Below are 23512 nucleotides of genomic sequence, written 5' to 3'. Positions count from 1 at the left end.
TCCCTAGGCGGCTGGGGGTGGAGATGGGCAAAGTGCAAGTTTACCAGGAGCCTGACAGAGGTGAGTGATCCTGTGTTTTCGTGACGGTGGCCTTTTTGTGGTACACGCCGTGCTGGCCCAGTCCCTCATCCGCCATAGCTGAAACGGTCAGCCTCAGTGTCCAGTTAGTTCTGCCAGCAGGAAGACAGGCAGGCAAGGTGGGCGAGCGCGGTGTCCCCGCTCCCACTAACACCAGCTCGATAGAGAATTCTGGGGGCTTAAAGTCTAGTCCTTAGACGTCATCCGATAACAACTGCGTGGGTGCGTGAACAAGCTGTCCAGCTGAAGGAAGCATTAGCTCAGCGCTTGGTTGAATCCGTCCCCTTAGGCGGGGTGCGTGTGCCCTGTGTAGCCACGGTATCGGGTGGTGGGTGTTCTTTACCCCAGCCTGCACTGCCTTGGGCTAGACTCCATGATGTCATGTCAGGAAGTGCTTTTTGCTAACTGATTTATGATGTTGCATAAACACCTCAGGTTGTGAAAATCACGTGTTATTTAGCTTTTGTACTTTGTGTAGAAATGGCGGATGTTTGAAATTATTCTAGCAGGAGTGACAGATGACCTGACCTGCATAGGTGTGAGAGTCAGACAACTTCTCCTTGGCAAGTTATTTTAGCTGTCTAAACTGCAAATAATTTGGGCTGTTCTGAGGATTAAGTGGGATAATTTGTGTGCCTAACACAGTTTTTGGCACATAGTAGGCACTCAGTAAATACTGGTTCCCTCTCCTTTTCCACTGCAGGATTTTGTCAAATACTTAAATATTAGAGAACTTACAAGACGCTTGGATGAAAAGGCACAAATTTGCTCTTCCTCTATTTATTTCTCCATTACTGCCTCCTCTTCCCTATCTCCCAAGATCCCCCATGTGGCTTCAGTGGGAAACAAGTATAATTGTGGGAAATAGGCAGGGAGTTGGGAGAAGATTTTGCTGCTAAAGGGAATTGGATGCAGTCCTTTGTCTAGTGTAGAAGCGGGGCTGAGGGAGGCTGGTGGCGGGAGACTCAGGAGGAGCCTGCCCGCCCCCCGGGTTCATGCACGAGGGGAAGGAAGGAGGGAACTAACGTCTGTAGAATCCTTACCGTTACCAGGTACTGAGGAACCGAGTTCAGGGGTGACGTTAGGAACGAGGCCCCAGAGGGAACAGAGTCGGGATTCAAAGCTCAACCTCCCTGTCTCTCAAGCTCGTTTTCTTTCCATGGTACCACACTTTTTTGTAAACACGTACTCTATTTTTTCCAACATTTCTAATGAAAATGTTCAAACCTATAACAAATGTGAAAGAGTAGTGCCATGAGTACCCATATGAATGAGTGCCACCCGGATTCAGCAGGTAACACTTTGCTGTATGAATGTGTGTTTGTGGGACCATTTGGAACTGAGTTGCAGACATTGACACTTAACCCCTGAATACTTGACCATGTGTCTCCTAAGGAGGACTTTCTCCCATGTAGATACGCTACCATTGTCACATTAAAGAGATTAATGATAATTCTCTATCATCTAATAGCTAATGTACGTTCTAATTTTCCTAGTTGTCCTAGCTGGTTTTTGTTTTTATAAATTTATTTATTTATTTTTTATTTTTGGCTGCGTTGGGTCTTTGTTGCGGTGCGTGGGCTTCTCATTGCGGTGGGTGGGCTTCTCATTGCGGTGGCTCCTCTTGTTGCGGAGCACAGACTCTAGGCACGTGGGCTCAGTAGTTGTGGCTTGCAGGCTCTAGAAGCACAGGCTCAGTAGTTGTGGCGCGTGGGCTCAGTAGTTGTGGCTTGCGGTCTCTAGAGTGCAGGCTCAGTAGTTGTGGCTCACGGGCTTAGTTGCTCCACGGCATGTGGGATCTTCCCGGACCAGGGCTCGAACCCATGTCCCCTGCATTGGCAGGCGGATTCTTAACCACTGACCCACCAGGGAAGTCCCTTTTGTTTGTTTTTTAAACCAGGATTCTTGGTTCAAGTGATGTGTTTTTTATATCTCTTTATTCTCTTCTAGACTAGGGCAGTCCCTTCACCTTCTCTTTTTTTTTCCCACAGCATTGACTTTTTGAAGAGTTTGTCTTGTGGAATTTCCCACTCTGGATTTGCCTAATTGTTTCCCTGTGGCTGATCACAAGTGTTTTGAGAGTAGGGATACTGGGCCTTATTTATCTTTACCTTCACAATGTTATTCTAACATTTGTGCCTAACAGGTTCTTAATTGTTGGTGGTTGAATGAAGGAGTCTGTCATTTCCTGTAAGGATATGGGGCTCAGAGCAGCCCAGCACTCGCTGTTTATGTACAGGAAGTGAGGAGGGGCGATTTACTTGTTTTAAGTGACAAGTGTGATTCCTTCTTAAGCATGTCGTATAACTTAACATGTTTAAAAGGTGTGATTAATCGAACTATGTTCCTTATCCTTCATAGAACTGAAAACCTAGTGAGTTTTGAAACAGGTCCAGTTTCCATATTTTACAACATTGGGGAATGCTGCAGGGTTTTTTGTGTGTATTTTTTAAAGTTATGTGCCTTGTTCACCCTTCTTCTCTTTTCCCCTTTTCCTGCCAGAAACAAGAGTACAAATTCAAGAGTCTGTGAGGGGGAAAGATGTTTTCATCATCCAAACTGTTTCAAAGTGAGTAACTTATCCAACAGAAATGTTGCTTTCTGGGCCTCTGTTTGGGCATGAATGTTTAGAATAATAAGAGTTGCCTAGACAGGGAGAGTTACGATTGTTTTAAAATTGGCATGATCTTACTCTGCTAATTTTTCTGACATAGCTGCTGACTTTTTTGTGTTCTTTCAGTGTTCTCAAGGGTGGGAATAACCAGGTTTTGGGGTGGAGGCACTTAACGATAAGAGAGCCCATTACATTTGCTCTCAGTAGCCAGAATTTCATAAAATTTGTAGGGAAGCTCTTCTAGTTCCAAAAAAGAAAACAGGCGGGAGGAGAGGTATTTGCTTACTTGGGGTTCTTAAAGCTTTTCCTGCAGATAATTTAAACGTACTGTCCTGTTGCATAAATTAAAGGAGCTGAGAAGATAGACGGTGTGTTGAAGGCATGTGCATTCCTGTCTCCTGTGACATTTGATAGCCGTGTGTTCTGGAAATTGTTGAGGTCGCAAATGTGTACGCTGGGGATAGAAGATTCAGTGCAGTGAGGGTGTCTGCACCGCTCTTTGATCAAATGCCACTCTGTCCACAGGTGTCCCTGAAGGCCTCTATAGATGAAATTTTTAACTCAGTACAATTTTTAATAATGTCTAGAAATCGGTTTGCGTAGTGCAACATTTTTTAGCCTAGAGATTCCAGAAATTGCTGCAAGCTAAATTTGTGGTTATATGTAAAATAAATACCAAAGGGAAGAAGAGCCAAATTTGGGGAGAATTTAGACTTGGAACACATGTACTTTCACCTAAATTTTGAACATCTCTGTCCTGGTCTTTGGTTCACGGGGATGAAATCTCGAAGCCATCTGACTCTTCTGGGAGGAGGAGCCGAAGGGGACCTGTCACTGCCTCCCATCGTCCTGGAGCGCAAGTGTGCGGGACCTTTGCGGCGGGGCCTTTGCGGCGGGGCCCTGGCTTCATGTCTTGCCTCCGCTTAGGACCCTCAGCAGGGCTGGGCTGTGGGGACGAGAGCTGGTGCTGCCCCTGCTGCCGCTCTCTTTCCCGGGCCAGACGCCAGGCTGGTAGAGCGCTCTCCCTGCCCACGCCCTCATCAAGGAGGGGAAAGTGCAGAGCACAGAACAGCTGACTTCCTTCTGGCTCCCGGGTGTTTGCAGTACTTTTATACCTTTCATTTCTTTCCATTCATTCATTCACTCATTCCTTTACATGTATTTTTGGGCATTTCAATACTCTTTTCATTCTGCCCCGCCTCTTGTCAGTTTCTTATTCCTCTAGCCAAAACCATTCCCTTAATTTTCTCCACGTGCCTCATTTTGGAGTGCTCCAGAATGTGCCGTAGGCTTGTCTTGTCCGGGTTGCAGAAAGCTTAGATATTGTGGTCTTCAAGAAACAGTTAACACTGAGATTTGGTGTTGTCAGATACACCTTGTACCTTGCCTTAGTGTAGACTGGTGGTAGGCACTAAAAGAATAAGAAAATTTTAAAATTCTGTCCATTAACTTAACTTTTCCTGTAATTCAGACAAGTTATTACTTGAATTTAGTGACGGAAAGCCTTGTACCAGCTCACAGAAAGATGGTGTTTCTGGGAGTATAGTTTGGGAACGTGGTGTAACTTCACACCCGCTGTTGGTTCCCCTGCTCTTACCCCTCTCACAGAATGCTTTCTGAAAGGCTCCCTTAACTCTTCCTATGTCAGGCTTGTTGTCAGGTATCAACAGGGAACCTACTCACGCACATGTTCTGTGTTTCCCTCACTCTTTCACGCAGTCGCTCATTCACAAACATTTATTGAATGTCTGTTATGTGCCAGCCACTGTTACAGGTGTGTGAGATGCGTGAAGGATTAAAATAGATCACAGATCCTTGTCCTCATGGAGCCTATATTCTAGGACATGCAGGCAACATAATGAATAAGTAGATTATCTAGTTTGTCAGAAGATGATGAGCGCTGTGGGTAAAAACCAAAACAGCATGGCAAGGAGCCGGACGTGACGGTGGTGAAGGATGGAGAGAGGGCAGGCTGGGGAGGTGACATCTGACAAAAACTGGAAGAAGGTGCCAGCCGGCGACGAGGGCACTCCAGGCAGGGGCAGGGAGCCCTGAAGCGAAGGCCCTCAGGTGGGCGTGAGGCCTGGCGTGAGGGGAGGGCACGGAGGAGGAGTGGAGCGCAGAGCGGGGGTGGGGGCAGACCCTGAAGGGGCCTCGGGAGCCATTGTAGGGCCTTGGGCGTCTGCCGTGGGCAGAACGGGAAACCGTCGCTGGCTCCTGAGCAGAGTGCACGATCTGCCTTTGACTTGAAGCTCCAGCTGGACGCTGTGCAGATCGTGGGCTGCAGAGGGACTGCCGGGGGCGGGGGCGGGCTGTCACTGTCACTGTCACTGTGGGGGGTCGAGGCTCGGCCCCAGGGCAGCAGTGGAGTGGTGAGTTGCTGTCACTCTGGACAGGAGAGCAGTTAAGGGCGCCTCTGGGGGTTTCGTCCTGAGTAAACTGGAGGAGCAGAGCTGCTATCGACTGAGATGGCAGAGGTTTATGGCGAGGCAGGCTTTGCCGGTCAAAGAGCACTTCAGTTTGGGGTACGTTTTGAGATGTCTTAACAGACTTTCTAGTGGCATTGTCAAGAAGCAGGTGAATTTGTTAGTCTGGACTTGAGAAGCCTGGGCTGGAGCTATAAATTTGAGTCTCCAGCATTTACAAAGCTCTGAAATTGGAGGAGAAGCCCGAGCGAGGGATGAGGGAGGAGAGAGGAGAAGAGGACAAATGATCAGGTGTCAGGGCAGGAAGCCGGGGAGGAGAGGCACCAGCAGAGGAAACGAAGTGGGGCGGGAGGGGAGCGGTGGGGGAGTGATGGAGTGTGTCAGGGCGAGGACGGAGAGAGGGGGAGTGAGAACCCAGCGTTGGCCTTGGCCACGTGGAGGTCATCGGTGACCTGGATCGGAGCGTGTGTGGGAGAGGATGAGAGAGATGAGTTGGAAGCAAGTGTGGACAACCGTCTTGAGATGTGCTGCACAGGGGAGCCAAGAAATGGGGCAGTGGGGAAAGTGGCCTGAGCTGCTGTTAATGGGAGAAATGGCCCATGGGTATGTTCCGGGGAGAGTGACACACTGATGGGGTGGCCGGGGGGATTGCCGGAGCCCTGCTTCAGTGGGCAGGGGGGGATGGGATCCCTGCGTCACGGGAGGGCTGATTTTAGAGTGACTTTGGTGTGGAAAGTTCGTCTCTGGCTGATGGCTCGGGGCAGGCAGACCTGGGGGCTGCACGCACATGTGGCGGTGGGGGCCCCGGGCTCTTTTCTGACAGTGCTTTTCTCAGTGGAAAAGGAAGTAGGGTCATCAGCTGAGAGGCAGCATGGGGGCAACTGATGGAGGCCCTAGAAGAGAGGGATGTGGTTTCTTTTTTGTGTCTAGAGCCTGTCTCAGTCGAGGCGGGCGTGGCACATGGCTAACGCTTAGTTGGAGCCGAGAGGGGTCATCATGTATGTGATGTTTCTCCTTGCTGGTTTCTGTCCTTGGGTTCCAGGGATGTGAACACCACCATCATGGAGCTCCTTATCATGGTGTACGCGTGTAAGACCTCCTGTGCCAAAAGCATCATCGGCGTGGTCCCCTACTTTCCTTACAGCAAACAGTGCAAGATGAGAAAGAGAGGCTCCATTGTTTCCAAACTGCTAGCTTCCATGATGTGCAAAGCTGGTAAGAAAGGCAGATACTTGATGGTTTATTGGGGGTCTGGGAGTTTTATTTTTACCTGAGAAATTGTAAGGCGTTGTCTTAACTAAATTAGAATGTTGAACAGAGTAGAAATAGTGATACAGCTTTAAGATGCTAATTTGTAATGAGACAGCAGCGCTCAGAGTTCTCTCCTGCTCCCAACTCCCTAAACACAAAGCTGGTGAGAACAACTTATTTTTTCCTAAATTCTTTGTTTAAAAAATTAATATTGAAATGACAAGTTACAATCATATTTAGGTTGTTTTTAACGGGGAAGAAGGCATTTGGAATCAACAACTCTAATAACACAGCAACTATTTTTATTTTCATCTCTTCCCTTTCCCAGTACACATTGGCATACTTTGCAGACCATACATATTATTTTGTGTTGTGCATTTTTAGGTAACATCCTAAGTGTCTCCTCCTTGTTTCTAAATAATCTTCAGAGTTGTTACTCTGTGTGTGTGTGTGTCTGTGTGTGTGCATCTGCGCCCACGCGCACGGGTGTGCCTGTGTATGTGTGTATGATTATAGAAGGCACATATCACAGAGCGTTTGCACAGAGAGAAAAGAATAAAAAGTCCCCATATCACTACATTTTAACACAGACACTTACTGCAGAATAAATTTTCTATGGTAGCATTTCAAAGAAGGCAAAACCAAAACAAAAAATGAACAAACCTGAACCCCAGCAACCTGAAGAGCATACCCAGTTGAGAACTCTGCTGGAGGGAGCAGGCCTGCCCTTCCCTCCTAGGCTTGCTCCTGGGGGGCCACCAGGCTCACTTTCCTGTTCATTTGGGCAAGTTGTGCTTTAAAAAATTTTTCCAGTTGAATTATATGTATGTTTATATATATATATATTTCCATTTCAAATATCCTTTAAGGAGCCAATGGGATGAAGATTCTTCATTTTTTCGAATTACAGACAGGCCTGTGCAGTTTGTCTTAATATATTAAGACAAATATTTGTCTTAATATGGCTTGGTCATGCCTATTGACAAAACTTCGGGGAGATGAAATCCACTCTCATAGAATTATCAGAGACATTTCTTCATTGCTATGATCTTGGCTGTTTTAAGACTTTAAATTGATGTGAAAAGCATGCGTCTCTGTGTAAGAAAAGCCACCCAATCTTTCCCTTCTGAGGAGGGAAACCCAGTTCCCCACCTCCTCTGAGTTTCCTTTCCTCCTCGCAGGGAACATTTCACCTCTGTCACCAAATGTGTAGGCGTGTTCCCTACACCTTGCAGTTCTCCAGGGCACCAGCTGAGTGTTATGCAATTTCACTCTGACACTGTGTACCTGGAGATGGCGTCAGGTCCCACGGGTTAAGGCTCAGTCCTACGTGCCTGCTCCCCTGACCCCCCCCAGACGCTCACTGCAAGTCCAGGTTGTCACCTGTGCTGACCAGTTGGCTATAAGTCAGAGGTTCCCACGACCTCCTCTTGGGTTCGATTAATTTGCTAGAACTCCTCACAGAACTCGGGAACACTGTCTCTTACTGTTCACCGGTTTATTATAAAACAGCATGATAAAGGATCCAGGTGGACATCCGGGTGGAAGCGGTGTGTGGGGCAGGGTATAGGGAGGGGCTTGTGCCCGTGTTCACCCGCCTGGAAGCTCCCCGAAGCCCGCGCTGTTGGGACTTTATGGAGGCGTCCTCACAAGGGCACAATCATTCATTAGCTCCATTTCCAGCCCGTCCCCCCTCTCTGGAGAGTGGGGGTGGGGAGCCTGAAAATCGTGGTGACCGGCCCCCATCAGGAGCCCATCCTGGGTCGCCTCATTAGAACCAAAGATACTCCTGGTGCTCTTGTAACTAAGGAATTCATAAGGCGTCAGGAGCTCTGTGTCAGAGGCGGGGTCAAAGACCAGATGTTAGAATAAGAGTTGCTGCTGGTGCGCTCAGCCCTGCGGGGGCGGCAAGGGTCTTAGGAGCTCCGTGCTGGGACCCGGGGGCAGAGACCGATGTTTATATTTTCTTTTATCTCATAATCTCATTGTACTAAAAAAAAATCTGAGAAATAAAGACGCTGAGTTTTCAATGAGAGCAATTTTTAATAGTAATTTATTATATATGGTGTCTTGTTTTATGCAGTACTTATTCATACAGTGCAACTGGTTATGAAACTATTTGTGTGTTTGTGTCTGCTTTATTTTCAAAGGTCTGACTCATCTTATTACTATGGATTTACACCAGAAGGAAATTCAGGGCTTCTTCAATATTCCTGTTGATAATTTAAGAGCATCTCCCTTCTTATTACAGTATATTCAAGAAGAGGTGAGCTAGCTCAAACTTTTTAACATTCTGTTTACGGCTGAAAAATGCCTTTCCATTTCCTTGGGCTGTCCATGAAGGATTAAAACTTGATGTGTTCTGCTTAAAGTACTATTTACTTTATAAATGTAATTCAGTGTTTTTTTTTTTTTTTTTTTTTTTTCAGTCTGAAATTCTTTTCCCATTTAGGTTATTACAGAATACTGAGCAGAGTGCCCTGTGCTATACAGTAGGTCCTTGTTGGTTATCTAGTTTAAATACAGTAGCGTGTATATGTCAATCCCAAGCTCCCAATTAAAGAATTTGAAAAAGAATAGATACATGTATATGCATAACTGAATCACCCTGCCGTACACCTGAAACTAACACACCATTGTTTTTTTTTTTGTAACATCTTTATTGTAGTATAATCGCTTTACAATGGTGTGCTAGTTTCCGCCTTACAACAAAGTGAATCAGCTATACGTATATATACATCCCCATATCTCCTCCCTCTTGCGTCTCCCTTCCACCCTCCCTATCCCACCCCTCTAGGTGGTCACAAAGCACTGAATTTGGTGTATTTTTAAATTCTTAATCTGCAATTTATTTCTTTTGCTAGGCTGTTAAAATTGCTTTTTTTTTTCTTTTGGATCTCAGGTACCTAGAATCACCTAGTCGTGATTGTGACAAATAACTCACTGTCATCATTGGTCCATGGGTGGTCCTGGGCCTCTTTTACGTGTCCCTCTACCTGCCTTATCTCTGTCCATCCATCTGTAGTCGTCGGCATCTGTGATCCTACCACCCAACAAGAAAACTAGCATCATAATAACTTACGTCCACACATGTGGTCCTTTTGTGTCCCTTCCCCCTGCCTCCTTCCGCCCAAGGGAACCACTATCCTGAATCTTGTTTCATTTCTCTCTCAATTCCCTTGGTTAAATTTATTCCCAGGTATTTTATTTTTTGGCTCTATTGTAAATGGAGTTGTTCCTTTTGGACTGTTCACTGCTGGTGAATAGAAACGAAACTGACTTTTGTGTGTTGATCCTGCACCTTTGCTGAACTCATTTATTAGCTCTAATAGTGTTTTGTGTTGTATGTGGATTCTCTAGGGTTTTCTACATGTAAGATCATATCATCTGTGAATGGACACAGTTTGACCTCTTCGTTTCTAACTTGGGTACCTGTTTTTCTTGTCTGATAGCTGTGGCCAGAGCTTCCAGTACGGTGTTGAGTAGCAGTGTTGAATGTGGGCATCTGTGTCTTGTTCCTGCTCCTAGGTGGAAAGCTTTCAGCCTTTCACTGTCAAGTCTGATGTGAGCTGTAGGTTTTTCATTAATGCCTTTTATTATGTTGAGGAAGTTCCCTTCTATTCTATTCCTAGTTTTCTGAGTGTTTTTATCATGAAAGGGTGTTGGATTTGTCAGATGCTTTTTCTGCATCATTTGAGATGATCATGTGGATTCTTTTCCTTCATTTTATTAATGTGATATATTACAGTGATTGATTTTTCTCATTTTGAATCACTCGTGTTCCTGGGACAAATCAGACATGTGTAATTTTAATATAGTTACATTTGTTATTCTTGGATATAATAGCACTTTTGTGACTCAATATTTAAGAAGCCTTTTTAAATGTTAACTTATAATGCACTTAGCTATTTTGCTTTTTTAGGAACTCTTTTCCTCACGTGAATTATTTGTCTCTTTAATAACTTTTCCAGAGAACTCTTTTAACAGTATTTACGCGAGAGCAGTTTGTAGATTTCTGAGCAGTTTCTTTCTGTCAAGAGTACAGGCCTTCCCCGTCCTCCAGAAACTAACATAGGCCCTCAGTAGTGAAAATGGATCAAAGTATTTTTGAAAGGGAACACTAGAAAATATTCTACTTGTTTTTTTAAAGTTATGCACAAGAAACATACAAACTCTAATACATTCAAAAAACAATATGAATGTAATTTACCTGAATATGATTCCCAGTTGAGAGAGAAAGGGTGCGAGAGCGTGGCTCCTGTCCTCACAGGAGGAAAAGGGTCCAGGCAGGGGGAGGAGCGTGAGGGCAAGGCTGGGGTTCACAGAACATGGTCCCGGGAAGAGCCATCTCAATGACGCCTCTAGTTTTGGAAGAAATAGAGCAGTCGGTGTACACTTTTATAGGCTAGTGTTCATCTTTTGGTATGGGGGAATGTTTCCTCTCAAGACACCAGGGGTGCTGTGCGCTGACATCTAGAGACGTACGTGGCAAGGGCGCCTCTTGAGAGGCCCCTGCGGGCCTGGTGAGTCAAGACCACAGCACCCTTGGCGCTGATCCAGAGGTCAGGCCAAGGTCATTGCCCTCCGTGTAGGCGTCTGCCTCGGTGCAAGGCTGCCTGCCACTTGAAGAATCCCGTCTTAGGTTTCATTGTTGAAAAGAAGTCGGACCTGAACCCTCTTACACTGCTCATGGTTGAACAGATTAGGGAAGTGGAGTCCTTGTTTCTGATGGTGAGCTAACAGTGGTAACCTCAGATGTTTTAGCTTTAAATTCTCTGTTCTTCATTCATAGAGATAAATTAAAACAGCCTATAGAAAATGAAATACTGTATGGGAGCTCACTGTTTACTTCTTTATAGTGTATGTACTTGCTTTATGCCTTTTGTTTTCATGCATTAGAGTTTCTCAGGCAGCGGGTAGATTCACCATGTTTTACTGAATCTACGTTGCCGTCACTTAGGGTTTATGTTATTCACGTCGTCAAGAAGGAAGGAAGCACTGCCAGTCCTGCCGTGCCGCATTGCCTTCGTGTCACCTAGTGGCTCTATTCTGCAAGCTTTGACACTGATGTCATCCTATGTGACAGCTCACCCTCTGTTTTTCTTGGGTTGTCAGGGGAATTTGAGCACTTGCTGCCCAAAGTGGGCGTTCAGCTAATGGATGCTCGTCGCCTGGAAACCGTTCTCCAGCCTTGGCCGTGTTGCTGCGCGTGCGCTAAGCATCCTTTTCAGATTTAGTCCTTCCGCGGCTTCACCTCCTGGTAGGGAGCCTTCCTTTCGTAGGTCCCAGAAAGCATTTGATTGTTGCCTTGCAAGAAAACATGGAATTGTGGTCATTCTTCCAGTGATGACCCTTTGATTCATGAATATGAAATTCACATCGTGCTGCCCTCTTCCTGTCTTTCTGTATGCATGGTAACTTGTCATTTTAATGCTGAATCATAGTGAGCTCTTTCTGGCGACATTTTAAATGGCAGTTAAGCCCAGCCCGGAGAGAACCAACAGTGCCTGTGATTCATGTGAATGGAGGACATAGGAACACCGTGGCCACCTTCATGCACGCGAAGGGGTGAAAGCACACAGTGCAGCTGCTGTTGGGCTGACAGCGGCTGTAAGGCAGCACTGAGTGTAAGACATCCAAGCTGTAGACATAATAAAATATAACCCAAAAGAGGTTTGGGTATTGATTAAGTATAGTGCTTGTTTTAAAAAAAATGACTACGTATTATAGTGACAGTACTAGTAATCGCTGGTCTGCACCAGGGTTTTTTAAGGAAATTATGAAGAGGGGAGGCTACCAAGTGTATTTTTGTGGTGTATCGAGAGATCCCATCCCATCAGTTTTTAAAATAGGAACTTATAAAGTGATCCTGTTTCTGATTCTTGGGTTGCTTTATTCCCCCCTGTGTTCTTCTTAGTGTCTTTATGCCAGTTCACTCTCACTGTCAGAGAAATGAGATCTGGCAAGAAATGGAAAACCAGGGACACAGGCAGGGGTGTAGCAAAGGAGTGTGGGTGTCAGGCAATTTGATTCTCTGTGGTCCCACAGTGGCCCTGGTGATGTTTTCCCTTAATGGTTCCGGGGAAATTACTACAGGGTTTGGAAGTCAGACTTGCGTGACATGTGGTGTGTTTTCCCCTCCACTTGATAAGACTAATAAGAGTAATCTTCTGAAATGTGAAAAATGAAAACTTACATTTACAGTGGCAGTTAGGGAAATTCTGACAGAAGTGATGAAACGATCAGCTTCCCTGGACCACCAGCCTGGGCCCAGGCCCTCGGCAGGGCTCACCCTGGTTACCAGCCTGCGTAGTGTCCTGAATCCTCTCAGACCTTTGCCTCCGATTTACCTCCCATTTCTATACACCTAGTTACAGAAATTGATTTGTGGGGGCTTTTTGGAAAAGAACCAAAACACACAAAAAAACACATTGATAGATTGTTTGTGTTGTTCCGTAACTTTCTTTCCTTTCTTGTGCTGGTGCCTGGAGGTCTTTCCCTGTTCAGCTGTATAGGATTACTTCTTCCTTCATGATTGCTACATAGTGTATCATCATCATTCTGCGATGGTGTGAGTGTTCTATCTGCTGTCAGAATGGCAGCCACGGGTACCTGTTGAGTCCTTGAAATGTGCCTGCTGTGACTGGAGAATGGAATCCTTCATTTTATTTAAGCTTAATTAATTTAAATTTAAATAGCTACCTGTTTCGATGTTTAAAGCACAAGTTTAAATGAGCCACAGTTTTTTCAACCATTTCCCTCTTGCTTGGATATTAGGTTGTTTTAATTTTTCACTCTTTTAAGTGAAATCTTTTATTTTCAAAATATATTTAAGTCATGTTGCATTGAAAATTCTTGTACCTGCCCTTCTGAGTACTTACGCAAGTGTTTTTCTGAGCTATATTAGGAAGTGGAATTGCTTAATTGAAAAGTATCTACATTTTTCATATTTTAATAGATATTACAAAAATTGCAATTGTCTGAAGGGGCTGTATTCATTTACACTTGGACAGAATTCCCCATGTACAACAGTGTTTTATCTTTTTGCTGTGGTTTTGAAATTTCAGCACAGTGTGTCCAGGTGGATCTTTTTTCATTCACCTCACTAGATGCTCAGTGGGTCCCTTTCATTCTCTATGAATTTTGTTTGCTATAGTTTGAGTATCTCATCCCTTCTATTTTTTCATTCCTTTCTTTGGGAACTGTTAGAAGTTGAAAATCTTGGATCTAGTCTGTATATTGTTTAACTTTTTTTTTTTTTTTTTTTCAAGTTTTGCATTCTTACATGCTGCCTGGTGGGAAAATTCCATGGCTTAATCTCACCCACGGTTTTTTTTCAGCGGTGTCCCTCCTGCCCTTCAGCCAGCTGAGTTTCTTATTTGGACCATAATAACTTCCACCGTCTAGATTTCTTTTTGGTTCATTTTCATAACAACTTGTTCTTTCTTTATGTGTATGATTTCCTGTTTTGACTCCTGAGGAGAAAATAGACCTGTTTTTATTAAAGAGTCCTTTCTTTTAAAGTTTCCTTTTCTTTGCTCTATTAACTGTTTCTTCATTTGTTATTTTGCTCTTAGCTGGGTTTGGTGCTGTCTGGTGATGTTTGATGAGGCAAAGAAGTGCATAAAGCAGTTTAGAAAGACTTCCAGCAAAAATAAGGAAAACGCCTAAATGAAAATATTTTTTGCTACCTTACTCCCTGGTAATGTTGGATAAGTTAGGCTTTTTATGTGTATAGATGGATCAGATGTAGAGATTTCTTATCCATGTGGATATATCTATAATAGAGCCTTGTTCAAACTAATAAGTTTTTTGTTTACTAAGTATTGATTATTTAGTGCTTCCCATGTGCTAGGTATTGTACAAGGTGCTAGATGTTATTAAGCGCTTATATTAAAATTCATTGATCTAGCATAATTGTGAGAAATCAGTGGGGATATATTTGAATGAAATAGTGTAATTTAATGAAATGATTAGATTTTAAGAACATAATTTGAATATATTGTCAAGATGAAATCAGAAACAACAAACTACTGCTCAGCTTAAAAGTAGTTCTGTCTTCTAAACTCAGAAGTTGGTAATGGGTGTATCTTCAACTGTAATTATCCTAGTACAGATCACTTCAAATGTTTAAAGTAAAGGACTCCAAAGTAGACTGATGTTTTGCTTATTTTCTTAAGGGCTCTTAATATCTTTATGAAACAGTACTAGGCGGGCTGATTCCTTTAACAAATTGGTTTCTTCATTATGCTGTGACAGAGACACATTAAGTAGTTATTTGTTTGGACCGCACTTATTTGGAATTCAACAGGTGCCTTGAATTCAGGTTCGATGAATATCATCCTTGCCCTGTGAAATTACATGTAACTGGGATTCATGAGAGGCCTTCCTGTTGACTTTATAAAAACATCTTTGCTGCCACATAGATATGAGCTAATTACTGATTAACCCTACTTTTTTCTTAAAATAGGTCTATGAGAGTCATGCCTTGACAATAATTTTTTTTATTCCTAGGTAGGCGTTTCTTCATCTTCTAAAGAGGAAATTTACTTTGAACTTTCTGTCTTTTTGGAAAACTTTGAAGTGACCAGATGACGTTTTTGAGTCTGTTGGAATGTTCATTTTTATCAATTACCGGGTATTGGTGTGAATAGCCTTGTAGAGACATGGCAGTAATCCCCACCCTCTCCTCTGTCACAGATCCCGGATTACAGAAATGCAGTGATCGTGGCCAAGTCTCCAGCCTCGGCTAAGAGGTAGGTGGGAGCTCACGACTGCTCCACAGAGCCGCACCCAGGGGTCCCAGCCCCGTCGAATCCCAGGTGTTCTGGATTCTATCTCAGCCGTTCCCACCGTGTCTCTTATTTTTTATCCTGTGAACTGATAGTTTAAAAGATTGTCTGCTGACTCCATGTATTAAGTGATGGCTTATTTTCCTCCCTTTTTTCCAGTCCCAGTCTGTGACTACCATCACATTTCTTAGCAGAAGCCGTCCAGGACTGGGGAATCCCAGCCCTGTGCTGAGGCGGCCGCTTGTTGTTCATCTTCACATCTGCCCTTTAAAATACCACTGAATGTATTTTGAGGTTGTTTACTGCCTTTTATTCAGAGACCTCAGTAATTTATTAACAGAATTGTACCCAGCCGAGAGGCTGGATTGGTATGTGTTAAAAGGTGACATTTTACAGAATTTAGAAACACTACAAGGTGTGCAGATGGGGCAGTGCTGAGAGTTACATGTAACCTGGAGTAACTGATGAGTCAGGGATACAGAACCTAAAGTGTTCTGAAACCTAAAGTGTTTGAATTGAAAGGGTTTCACACACAGACATGCCTTGGAGATAGTGTGTTGGGTTCCACACCTCTGCCAAAGCCAATATCACAGTAAAGTGAGTCACATGGATTTTTGGTTTCCCACTGCATATAAAATTTATGTTTACACTATACTGTAGTCTGTTACATGTGCAATAGCATTATGTATTAAAAAACATTGTACATACCTTAATTTAAAAATACTTTATTGCTAAAAAATGCTAACCATCATCCGAGCCTTCAGCGAGTTGTAATCTTTTTGCATCAAAGATCAGTGCTCGGGGCTTCCCTGGTGACGCAGTGGTTGAGAATCTGCCTGCCAATGCAGGGGACACGGGTTCGAGCCCTGGTCTGGGAAGATCCCACATGCCGCGGAGCAACTAGGCCCGTGCGCCACAACTACTGAGCCTGCGCGTCTGGAGCCTGTGCTCCGCAACAAGAGAGGCCCTGATAGTGAGAGGCCCGCGCACCGCGATGAAGAGTGGCCCCCGCTTGCCGCAACTAGAGAAAGCCCTCACACAGAAACGAAGACCCAACACAGCCAAAAATAAATAAATTAATTAATTAATTAAAAAAAAAAAAGGAATAAAGAATAAGTTAAAAAAAAAAATTCTCCCCCTGAGACTCTCCCTCTTTTCCTTACATAAAAATATTCACACACACACACAAAGGTACCCTTTTCTGGATCAGGTTATGCAGTACAGCTCTGCTCCTGTGAAATCTGTTGTCTTTTCCTTGGAAATAGAAATTAGATTCATTGTAGGAAGTGCCAGACCAGTAGACGTTTCTTTATGTGCATTTGAGATTGTTTCAAAACCACAGAAGACTTAACTGCATGTGCTGTGTAATGACATCTTCTACTGAGGGAGGAAAGTGTAACTTCATAAGAAAGTAATTTGCAATATATATAGCATCAATTTACATTTCTTGAACTGATTGCAGACACTGTGACAAAACTCTCCTTGGTCGTGGAGTGCAGACGGGAAACGTGGCACAGGGGAGATTCTGTTCCACCAGGGAGCACAGTCGTACCTTTCAGTGCCTCCCTGTGGCATTGCAATGCCTTGGCTGTGTCTAGTGCAGATGGTCCTGATGATGGGGTTCTGTTAAATCCCTAATTTATGACCACAGCCCTTGTTTTTGTTTCTTTTTAGCTGTTCTTGTGGGCTGTAAGGAACTTGTTTTGAATTTTTGATGTTTGAAAACCAAGGTTGGGAGAACTTGTTGGATCTTTAAGCACTTGAACATTTTTTTGCGCACTAGGCGCTGAAGATGGAAAAAAGAGTAAGACCTCAGTGGTGAATTCTACCAAACATTTACGGGGGAAATAATGCTAACTGTACATAAACTCTTCCAGAAAATTGAAGAACTAGTACTTCCCAGCTCACTTAATGAGGCATTCATTACCCTGATAGCAAAGCCAGACACAGACATGACAAGAAAAGAAAAACATCAATATTCCTCATGAACCTAGGTACAAAAATTCTAAGCAGCATTTTAGCAAATATAAGCTAACAATATGTAAAAAGGATAATACATCACGACCATTTAGGAATAAACTAAAAAAGAAAAACCATATTATCTCTGTAGGTGCAAAAAGCATTTGATAAAATTCAATTTCTCTTCCTGATTATAACTTTAAGCAAACTAGGAATAGAAGGGAACTTCCTCATCTGGTAAATGATATCTATGAAAAACCTATAGCTAACATCACACTTACTGTGAAAGACTGATTGCTTTCCCCTAAGATCAGGAGCACGAAGAGGATGTCTGCTTTCCCTACTTCTACTCAACATTGTATACTGGAGCTTCTGGATAGTGCAATTAAAAAAAAAGAAAGAAAGAAAAGAAAAGGAATCCAGTGTGAAAAAGAAGAAGCAAAACAATCCTAATTTGCAAGTGGCATGATTATTTATGTAGAAAAATCTGATGAAATCTATAAAGATGCTGTTAGTACTAATAAGTCAGTTTAGCAAAGTTGCAGGATATAAGATCACTGTCCAAAAATCAGTTGTCTTTCTGTATACTAGCAATGAACAATTGGAAACTGAAATGAAAAATAAAACCAAATAGCATCAAACTAAGTTGAAACACTTAGGGATAAACCTAAGATGTTCAAGACTTGCACACTGAAAGACTTGCCTAGAGAAATTAAAGACCTAAATGAATGGAGAAATATACTGTGTTTGTGGCTTGAAAGACTCAATATTGTTAAGATAGCGTATCTCCTCCCTACATTGGTCTGTAGAATTGACACCATCCCAATCAAAATGTCAGCAGGCTTTTTTTTTATAGAATTTGACAAGCTGATTCCAAAATTCATATGGACATGCAATGAAACTAGAATAATGTCCCCCACCCCAAAAAAAAAAAAAAACTTTGAAAAAGGAGAACAAAGTTTGGAGATCTAACACTACCTGAATTCAAGACCTATTATAAAGCTAAAGCAATCGTGATTGTGTGGTATTGGAATAAAGATAGGAAAATAGGTCAGTGGAACAGAATAGAGTCCCAAAATAGACCCACAGGTATCTGGAAGACTGATTTTCGGCAGATGTGCAAAGGCAGTTTAATGGGGAAAGGCTAGTCTTTTTAACAAATGAAAAGTGTTGGAATAATCGGATGTTTGTGGGCAAAATAATGAATTTTGAGCCATATCTCACATCATTTTTTTTTTTTTTTTTTTTTGGCTGCTGGCTGCTTGGAGTTTATTTTCTACTTGGCGCGAGGCACAGGTTAGGGGGTGCCGGGAAGGCTCTCATGTGGCTTGGATAGTAAAGAGTGGAGTTCTCTCAACTTCCTTTTTGGTGTTTTGCTGTTTTGATATTAAAAACCCAACTGCTTCTGTTGGCTGCAGCCTGCTCACTCTCAGGGAGGGGAAGGAGGGGGGGCTCTGACGAGCCTAGCGCCTCGGGAGGAAGCCCGGCAGCTGGTGGTGGCCACTCAGGACGGGGGCCTGGAGTTGGTTTGGCCAGGCTGGCCGCCAGGCTGCTGCTTCCCCACGGCTTCCCGAGCCAGGTCACAGGTGATCGTGCTGGTGGAGGCCTGGGCTGGCTCTGAGTGCTCTGGGGACTCCAACACTGTGGTCATGAATGGGAGCGTGGACTTCCCAAAAAAGAAGCTAGCCCACCAGTGTCCCGGGTCGGCTCTGGGGAGACGCCGGTAGTAGTCGTGGGTGGCCACGAGCGAGCTGCTGGAGGGGATGGCTGCCATGCTCTTGCTTGTGGGCTGGTGGAAACCTCGGCGGCGACCCCTCGTGGGCCTCGGCGCTCGATCACGGACGGCGGGGACCGGGGCGCTAGGCCACTGAGCCCATCTGCGAAGGAGACCGCGGCCGACGGCTCCACGACCCAGACGCGCGGGGCCTCTCACATCATTTTTAAAAATCAACTTCAAATGAATCATATACCTAAATGTAGAACCTGAAAGTACAAAACTTCTAGAGGCAGAGGAAAAAAATTCCTTGTGACCTTGGTTTAGGTAAAGATTTCTTAAATATGACACTAAAAGCCCAATTGATAGGAAAAAATTGTTATATTGGATGTCATGAAAATTAAAACTGCTCTTCAGAAGACATCATTAAGAGAATAACAGGAGAAAGCGCAGATTGGGAGGGAATATTTGTGAAGCATGTGTCTGATGAAGGACTTCAATTCAGAATATATAAAGAATTCTCCAGACTTACTAAGAGAACTAAAAACCCAACTAAAAAATTGGCAAAAGAGAAACAGACCCTTTACCAAAGCATATATATAGGTGGCAGATAAGCGCCATTTGTCATGAGGGGTCAATGCAAACTGAAACCACAGCGACCCACTGCATGCCGCTGGGATGGGTGCATTGAAACGGCTGACAGCGGCCCGGCTGGCGAGGACTTGGAAGGGCCGAGTGCTCACACACGGCTTGTGGGAGTGTGACAGCCACTTTGGGAAACGGTAACGTGTGATCCAGTCACACCAAGGGAAAAGGAAACATGAGTCCAGACAGATTTGTACACGAGTGTTCACAACGGTTTTGTAACAACTCATGACTGGACACAACTCAAAAGTCTATCCAGGGACTTCCCTGGTGGTGCAGTGGTTAAGAATCCGCCTGCCAATGCAGGGGACACAGATTTGAGCCCTGGTCAGGGAACTGAGATCCCACATGCTGTGGGGCAACTAAGCCCATGTGCTACAACTGCTGAGCTCAATGAGAGAGCCCACGTGCCGCAAACTACAGAGCTCACGCCCTCTGGAGCCTGCGCACCACAACTAGAGAAAGAAAACCCACACGCCACTACTAGAGAGAAGCCCATGCCCTGCAAAGAAAGATCCCGCATGCCTCAGTGAAGATCCCGCATTCTGCAACGAAGACCCGATGCAGCCAAAAAATAAATGAAATAAATAATAAATCTTAAAAAAAAAAAAGAAGTCCATCCACAAGTAACTGGACAAATAGTGATAGACGCACAGCATGGACTGTTTACTCGGCGATGTGAGGGACGCTCTCCTGATGGATGTGCAATGTGGCGACTCTCCAAACCGCTACACCGAGTGAACAAAGTAAGACAAAAAAGGACTACGGACTCCGATTCCACGTACGACATTCTAGAAAAGGTAGAACTGTGGTGATAGAAAGCAGCTCACTGGTAGCTGGTGCTGGAAGGAGAAATTGCAGAGGGGCACAGGTGACGTTTGGCGGGGGTAGATACTTTCACTGACTTGGTTGTGCTGACGGTTGTACGGATATAGAAATACATCTGAGCTTATGAAAACATACGGTTTAAGTGTGTACAGTGTCTCGTATCTCAGTTACACAACAAAACCTTGATGCTTCATAGTCTGATGAGTAGTTAGTGCACTTTGTATCATGTGGTTGGTTCTCACTGTTAACTAGGTAGATAGGTAGAATTAATTAACAATTCCAAGTGAGGAAACGGAGGCTTAGAGGAGGTGAACTAACTCTTAACTTACACGGGCTCACTCGCTGGCCGAGTGCACACCAGGCCCAGCTGCCAGGGGGATGTGTGGTCACGTGGGGTCTCCACACTTTGTCTTGGATTCTGAGAGTCTAAGATTATTTCATTCTCCTTTCTCATTAACCCTTTTGGAAACTACCTTTTTAAAGTTCCCGTGATGTTTCTCCGTAGATGTTATCAGAAACCAGCTTTGCGTGATTGTGAACGGGTCTCCTGCTCTCCTTCAGGGCACAGTCTTTCGCTGAGCGCCTGCGACTGGGCATCGCGGTGATTCACGGAGAAGCGCAGGACGCCGAGTCCGACCTGGTGGACGGGCGGCATTCCCCCCCCATGGTCAGGAGCGCCGCCGCCATCCACCCCAGCCTGGAGATCCCCAGTAAGTGTGCCTCCCCCGGGTCGCTTTCCTCTTTGATTTTAAGGCTGACTTAATTTTTTTTCGAATGTGAAGTACTACTTCTCTTTTTGTTTTTTAAATTGGCAAAAACTGATACCTTTCGTGGCCTGGCTGTGACAAGTGCACTTCTGGTGGCCTCTTAGAGGCAGTCTGTCTGGTCATACCAAGACCTATGCACATGCTCAGTTTAGACGCATCTGTGGCACGTCAGGGATTTCACTTGTGCATTCAGTAGCGTGTCCTAGAGTAGAGTAAAGTTTAACACAAGCAGAAAGCTTTTGGTGCACAAGTTATTCACCGTACTGTTAATTCTAACGCAAAATATTGGAAAAGTCTAAATGGTTCACCAGAGGGCTGGGCTTGGTGAAGAATGTCGTATCAGCACAACTCATTATGAAGCCCTTTGAAATAATTAAGACTCTGGAAACAAGAGAAAAATCTATGGAATGTATGCGAATAAGGCAGAATACAAGAGTGTAGGCCTGTCTTTTGCCCTGGCCGGGAGGGAATATGAAGGGTGAACGTGGTTGTGACTGGGTGGTAGAGTTACGCAGGAATTTGTTTTTGGTTTTAAGAAAGTTCCCTCAAGCTTTAATAACATCTTTTCAGTTAAAAAAAAATACTGCTTTTGTTTGAGTCTGCGGGGGAGAAAAGACTTTTCCTCTACCCTCTGTAGCTTCAGTGCTCAGGAGGCTGCAAATAAAACTGACAAAAGACAGATCAAGAAGAGAAAAGATAGATTTTAAGAGGAGGTTGGAATTCGGGGCTTGTATATGGTCTTCATAGGGGAAGGGGAGCGGAGGAAGGGCGCTGATGGGAGGGCCAGTGGCTCGTAGGGAGGATTGATGGGAGACAGGACGGTGTGTGACAGTGTCTGTGTAGGAGTGGTGCCGACTTCTGGTCTGGGTGATGAGAGCCAGTCTTCTGCGGTTGTTGCTGGGAGGGTTTAGGACAACTGAATTCTTTTGAGTTCTTTTGGGGAGCTCTGCTATTAGGCAGATAAGGGACTTCAGGAATTCAAATGCCTTCAGCTTAAAATAATTTTCATGCCACTGTGGTGTATTCTGGACCCCTTCGGGTTCTCACTTTGCCTAGGAGTTTGCTCATTTATAAACAAAAAACCTCAGAGAAGGAAATACGGTCCTGGGATGGCCATGAAGTAGCGAGATTGCAGCTGGGCCTTGTGGATCCCGGTTAGCTGAGGTGGAGGCTGAAGGCATTCAGGCATGGGTTCAACTGGGAACAGGATGGCAGAGGCAAGGGCTGGGCTTTGTGTGTGGCCGTGGGTGGCCAGGAAGGACGCCACCCTGACCACCGAAGCTCCCTGGAAGGAAGACATGGGGATGAGGTGGCAGCAGAACGCTCCTGAGGGCAGTGAGTTCCTCGTGTTGTTTTTGCTCTTTGGAGTCCTTTGCACTTTAGGGTCAGTTTATTTCTGCAAAAAAAAAGGTTGGGATTCTGACGGGGTGCATGGAGTCTCTAGATCACTCGGGGAGCATTGCCGTCTTAACAGTACTAAGTCTTCCTGTCCGATCTGGATGCCTTTTATTTCTTTTTCTTGCCTAACTGCCCTGGCTAGCACATCCGGTGCTCTGTTGAATAGCAGTGGTGAAAGTGGGCATCCTTGTCTTGTCCCTGATGTTAGGGGAAACGTCTTTCATCACATATGACGTTAGCAGTGATTTTTCCATAGTTGCCCTTTATCGGGTGGGGGAAGCTCCCTTCTGTTGCTGGTCTCTTGGGCCTCCGTCATGAGACAGTAACTTGCTAAGGCCTCGGCTTGGCTCTTAACCGAGAAACGTGTGTGCGTGTTTTGTCCTGGGCAGTGCTGATCCCCAAGGAGAAGCCCCCGATCACAGTGGTCGGTGACGTGGGAGGAAGGACCGCCGTCATTGTGGTACGCAGGCCTCTCTTCCTGTCGCTCTGTCGCGCTTGCCGCTGGTGCTTTGCTGACTGGCTTGCCAGTCATGCTGGGGACGGTGCCAGGTAGGTCTCACGGGCGCCTTGTGCTGAATGTCTACTTTGGTCCAAAAACTGAGACTCGCCAGGTGACCCACAGCTTCTGTCCGGCTTGCCTACAAATCCGAGGCTCCCAGGACCCCCCTGGACTGGAGCATTTGCTAGAGCAGCTCACAGAACTCAGAGAGACACTTAGGTTCACCAGTTCATTAAAGGATGTGACAGAGGACACAGATGAGCAGCCAGATGGAGAGAGAGAGGCACGGGGCAAGGCCGGGGAGGGTCCCCGTGGAGTTGGGGTGCATCACCCACTCGGTGTGGAATGTTCACACACCTGGTTCGCTCCCCGAACCCCGTGCTACTGGGATGTTATGGGGGCTTCTTCCTGGAGGCCTGATGGATCATTAACCCCATTTCCAGCCCCCTCGCCTCTCTGGAGGCGTTGGGGCTGGCCGTGCGGGTGCTGCAAATTCCAAGCTTCCCTGGTCTTTCTGGTGACCAGTCCCCATCCAGGAGCC

General features: G+C 45.0%; 1 protein-coding gene and 1 pseudogene across 3 annotated transcripts in view; one reads left to right on the top strand and one right to left on the bottom strand.

Annotated features, from left to right (window-relative positions):
- Positions 1–23512, top strand: part of PRPSAP2 (phosphoribosyl pyrophosphate synthetase associated protein 2) — a 39228-nt gene that overhangs the window by 5958 nt on the left and 9758 nt on the right. For all 3 annotated transcript variants that reach the window (XM_068529930.1, XM_068529928.1, XM_068529929.1), the window contains 7 exons: positions 8–60; positions 2581–2647; positions 6161–6333; positions 8520–8635; positions 15070–15125; positions 20869–21017; positions 22862–22932. In XM_068529930.1, the coding sequence (XP_068386031.1) occupies positions 8–60; positions 2581–2647; positions 6161–6333; positions 8520–8635; positions 15070–15125; positions 20869–21017; positions 22862–22932 (685 nt within the window). The remainder of the gene's footprint in view (positions 1–7; positions 61–2580; positions 2648–6160; positions 6334–8519; positions 8636–15069; positions 15126–20868; positions 21018–22861; positions 22933–23512) is intronic.
- On the bottom strand, positions 18522–19033 carry LOC137754901 (pancreatic progenitor cell differentiation and proliferation factor pseudogene; annotated as a pseudogene).

This window comes from Eschrichtius robustus, chromosome 20 (assembly GCF_028021215.1).
Source record: "Eschrichtius robustus isolate mEscRob2 chromosome 20, mEscRob2.pri, whole genome shotgun sequence".
Classification (NCBI taxonomy): domain Eukaryota; kingdom Metazoa; phylum Chordata; class Mammalia; order Artiodactyla; family Eschrichtiidae; genus Eschrichtius; species Eschrichtius robustus.
This window is presented reverse-complemented; position numbering and strand designations above follow the sequence as displayed.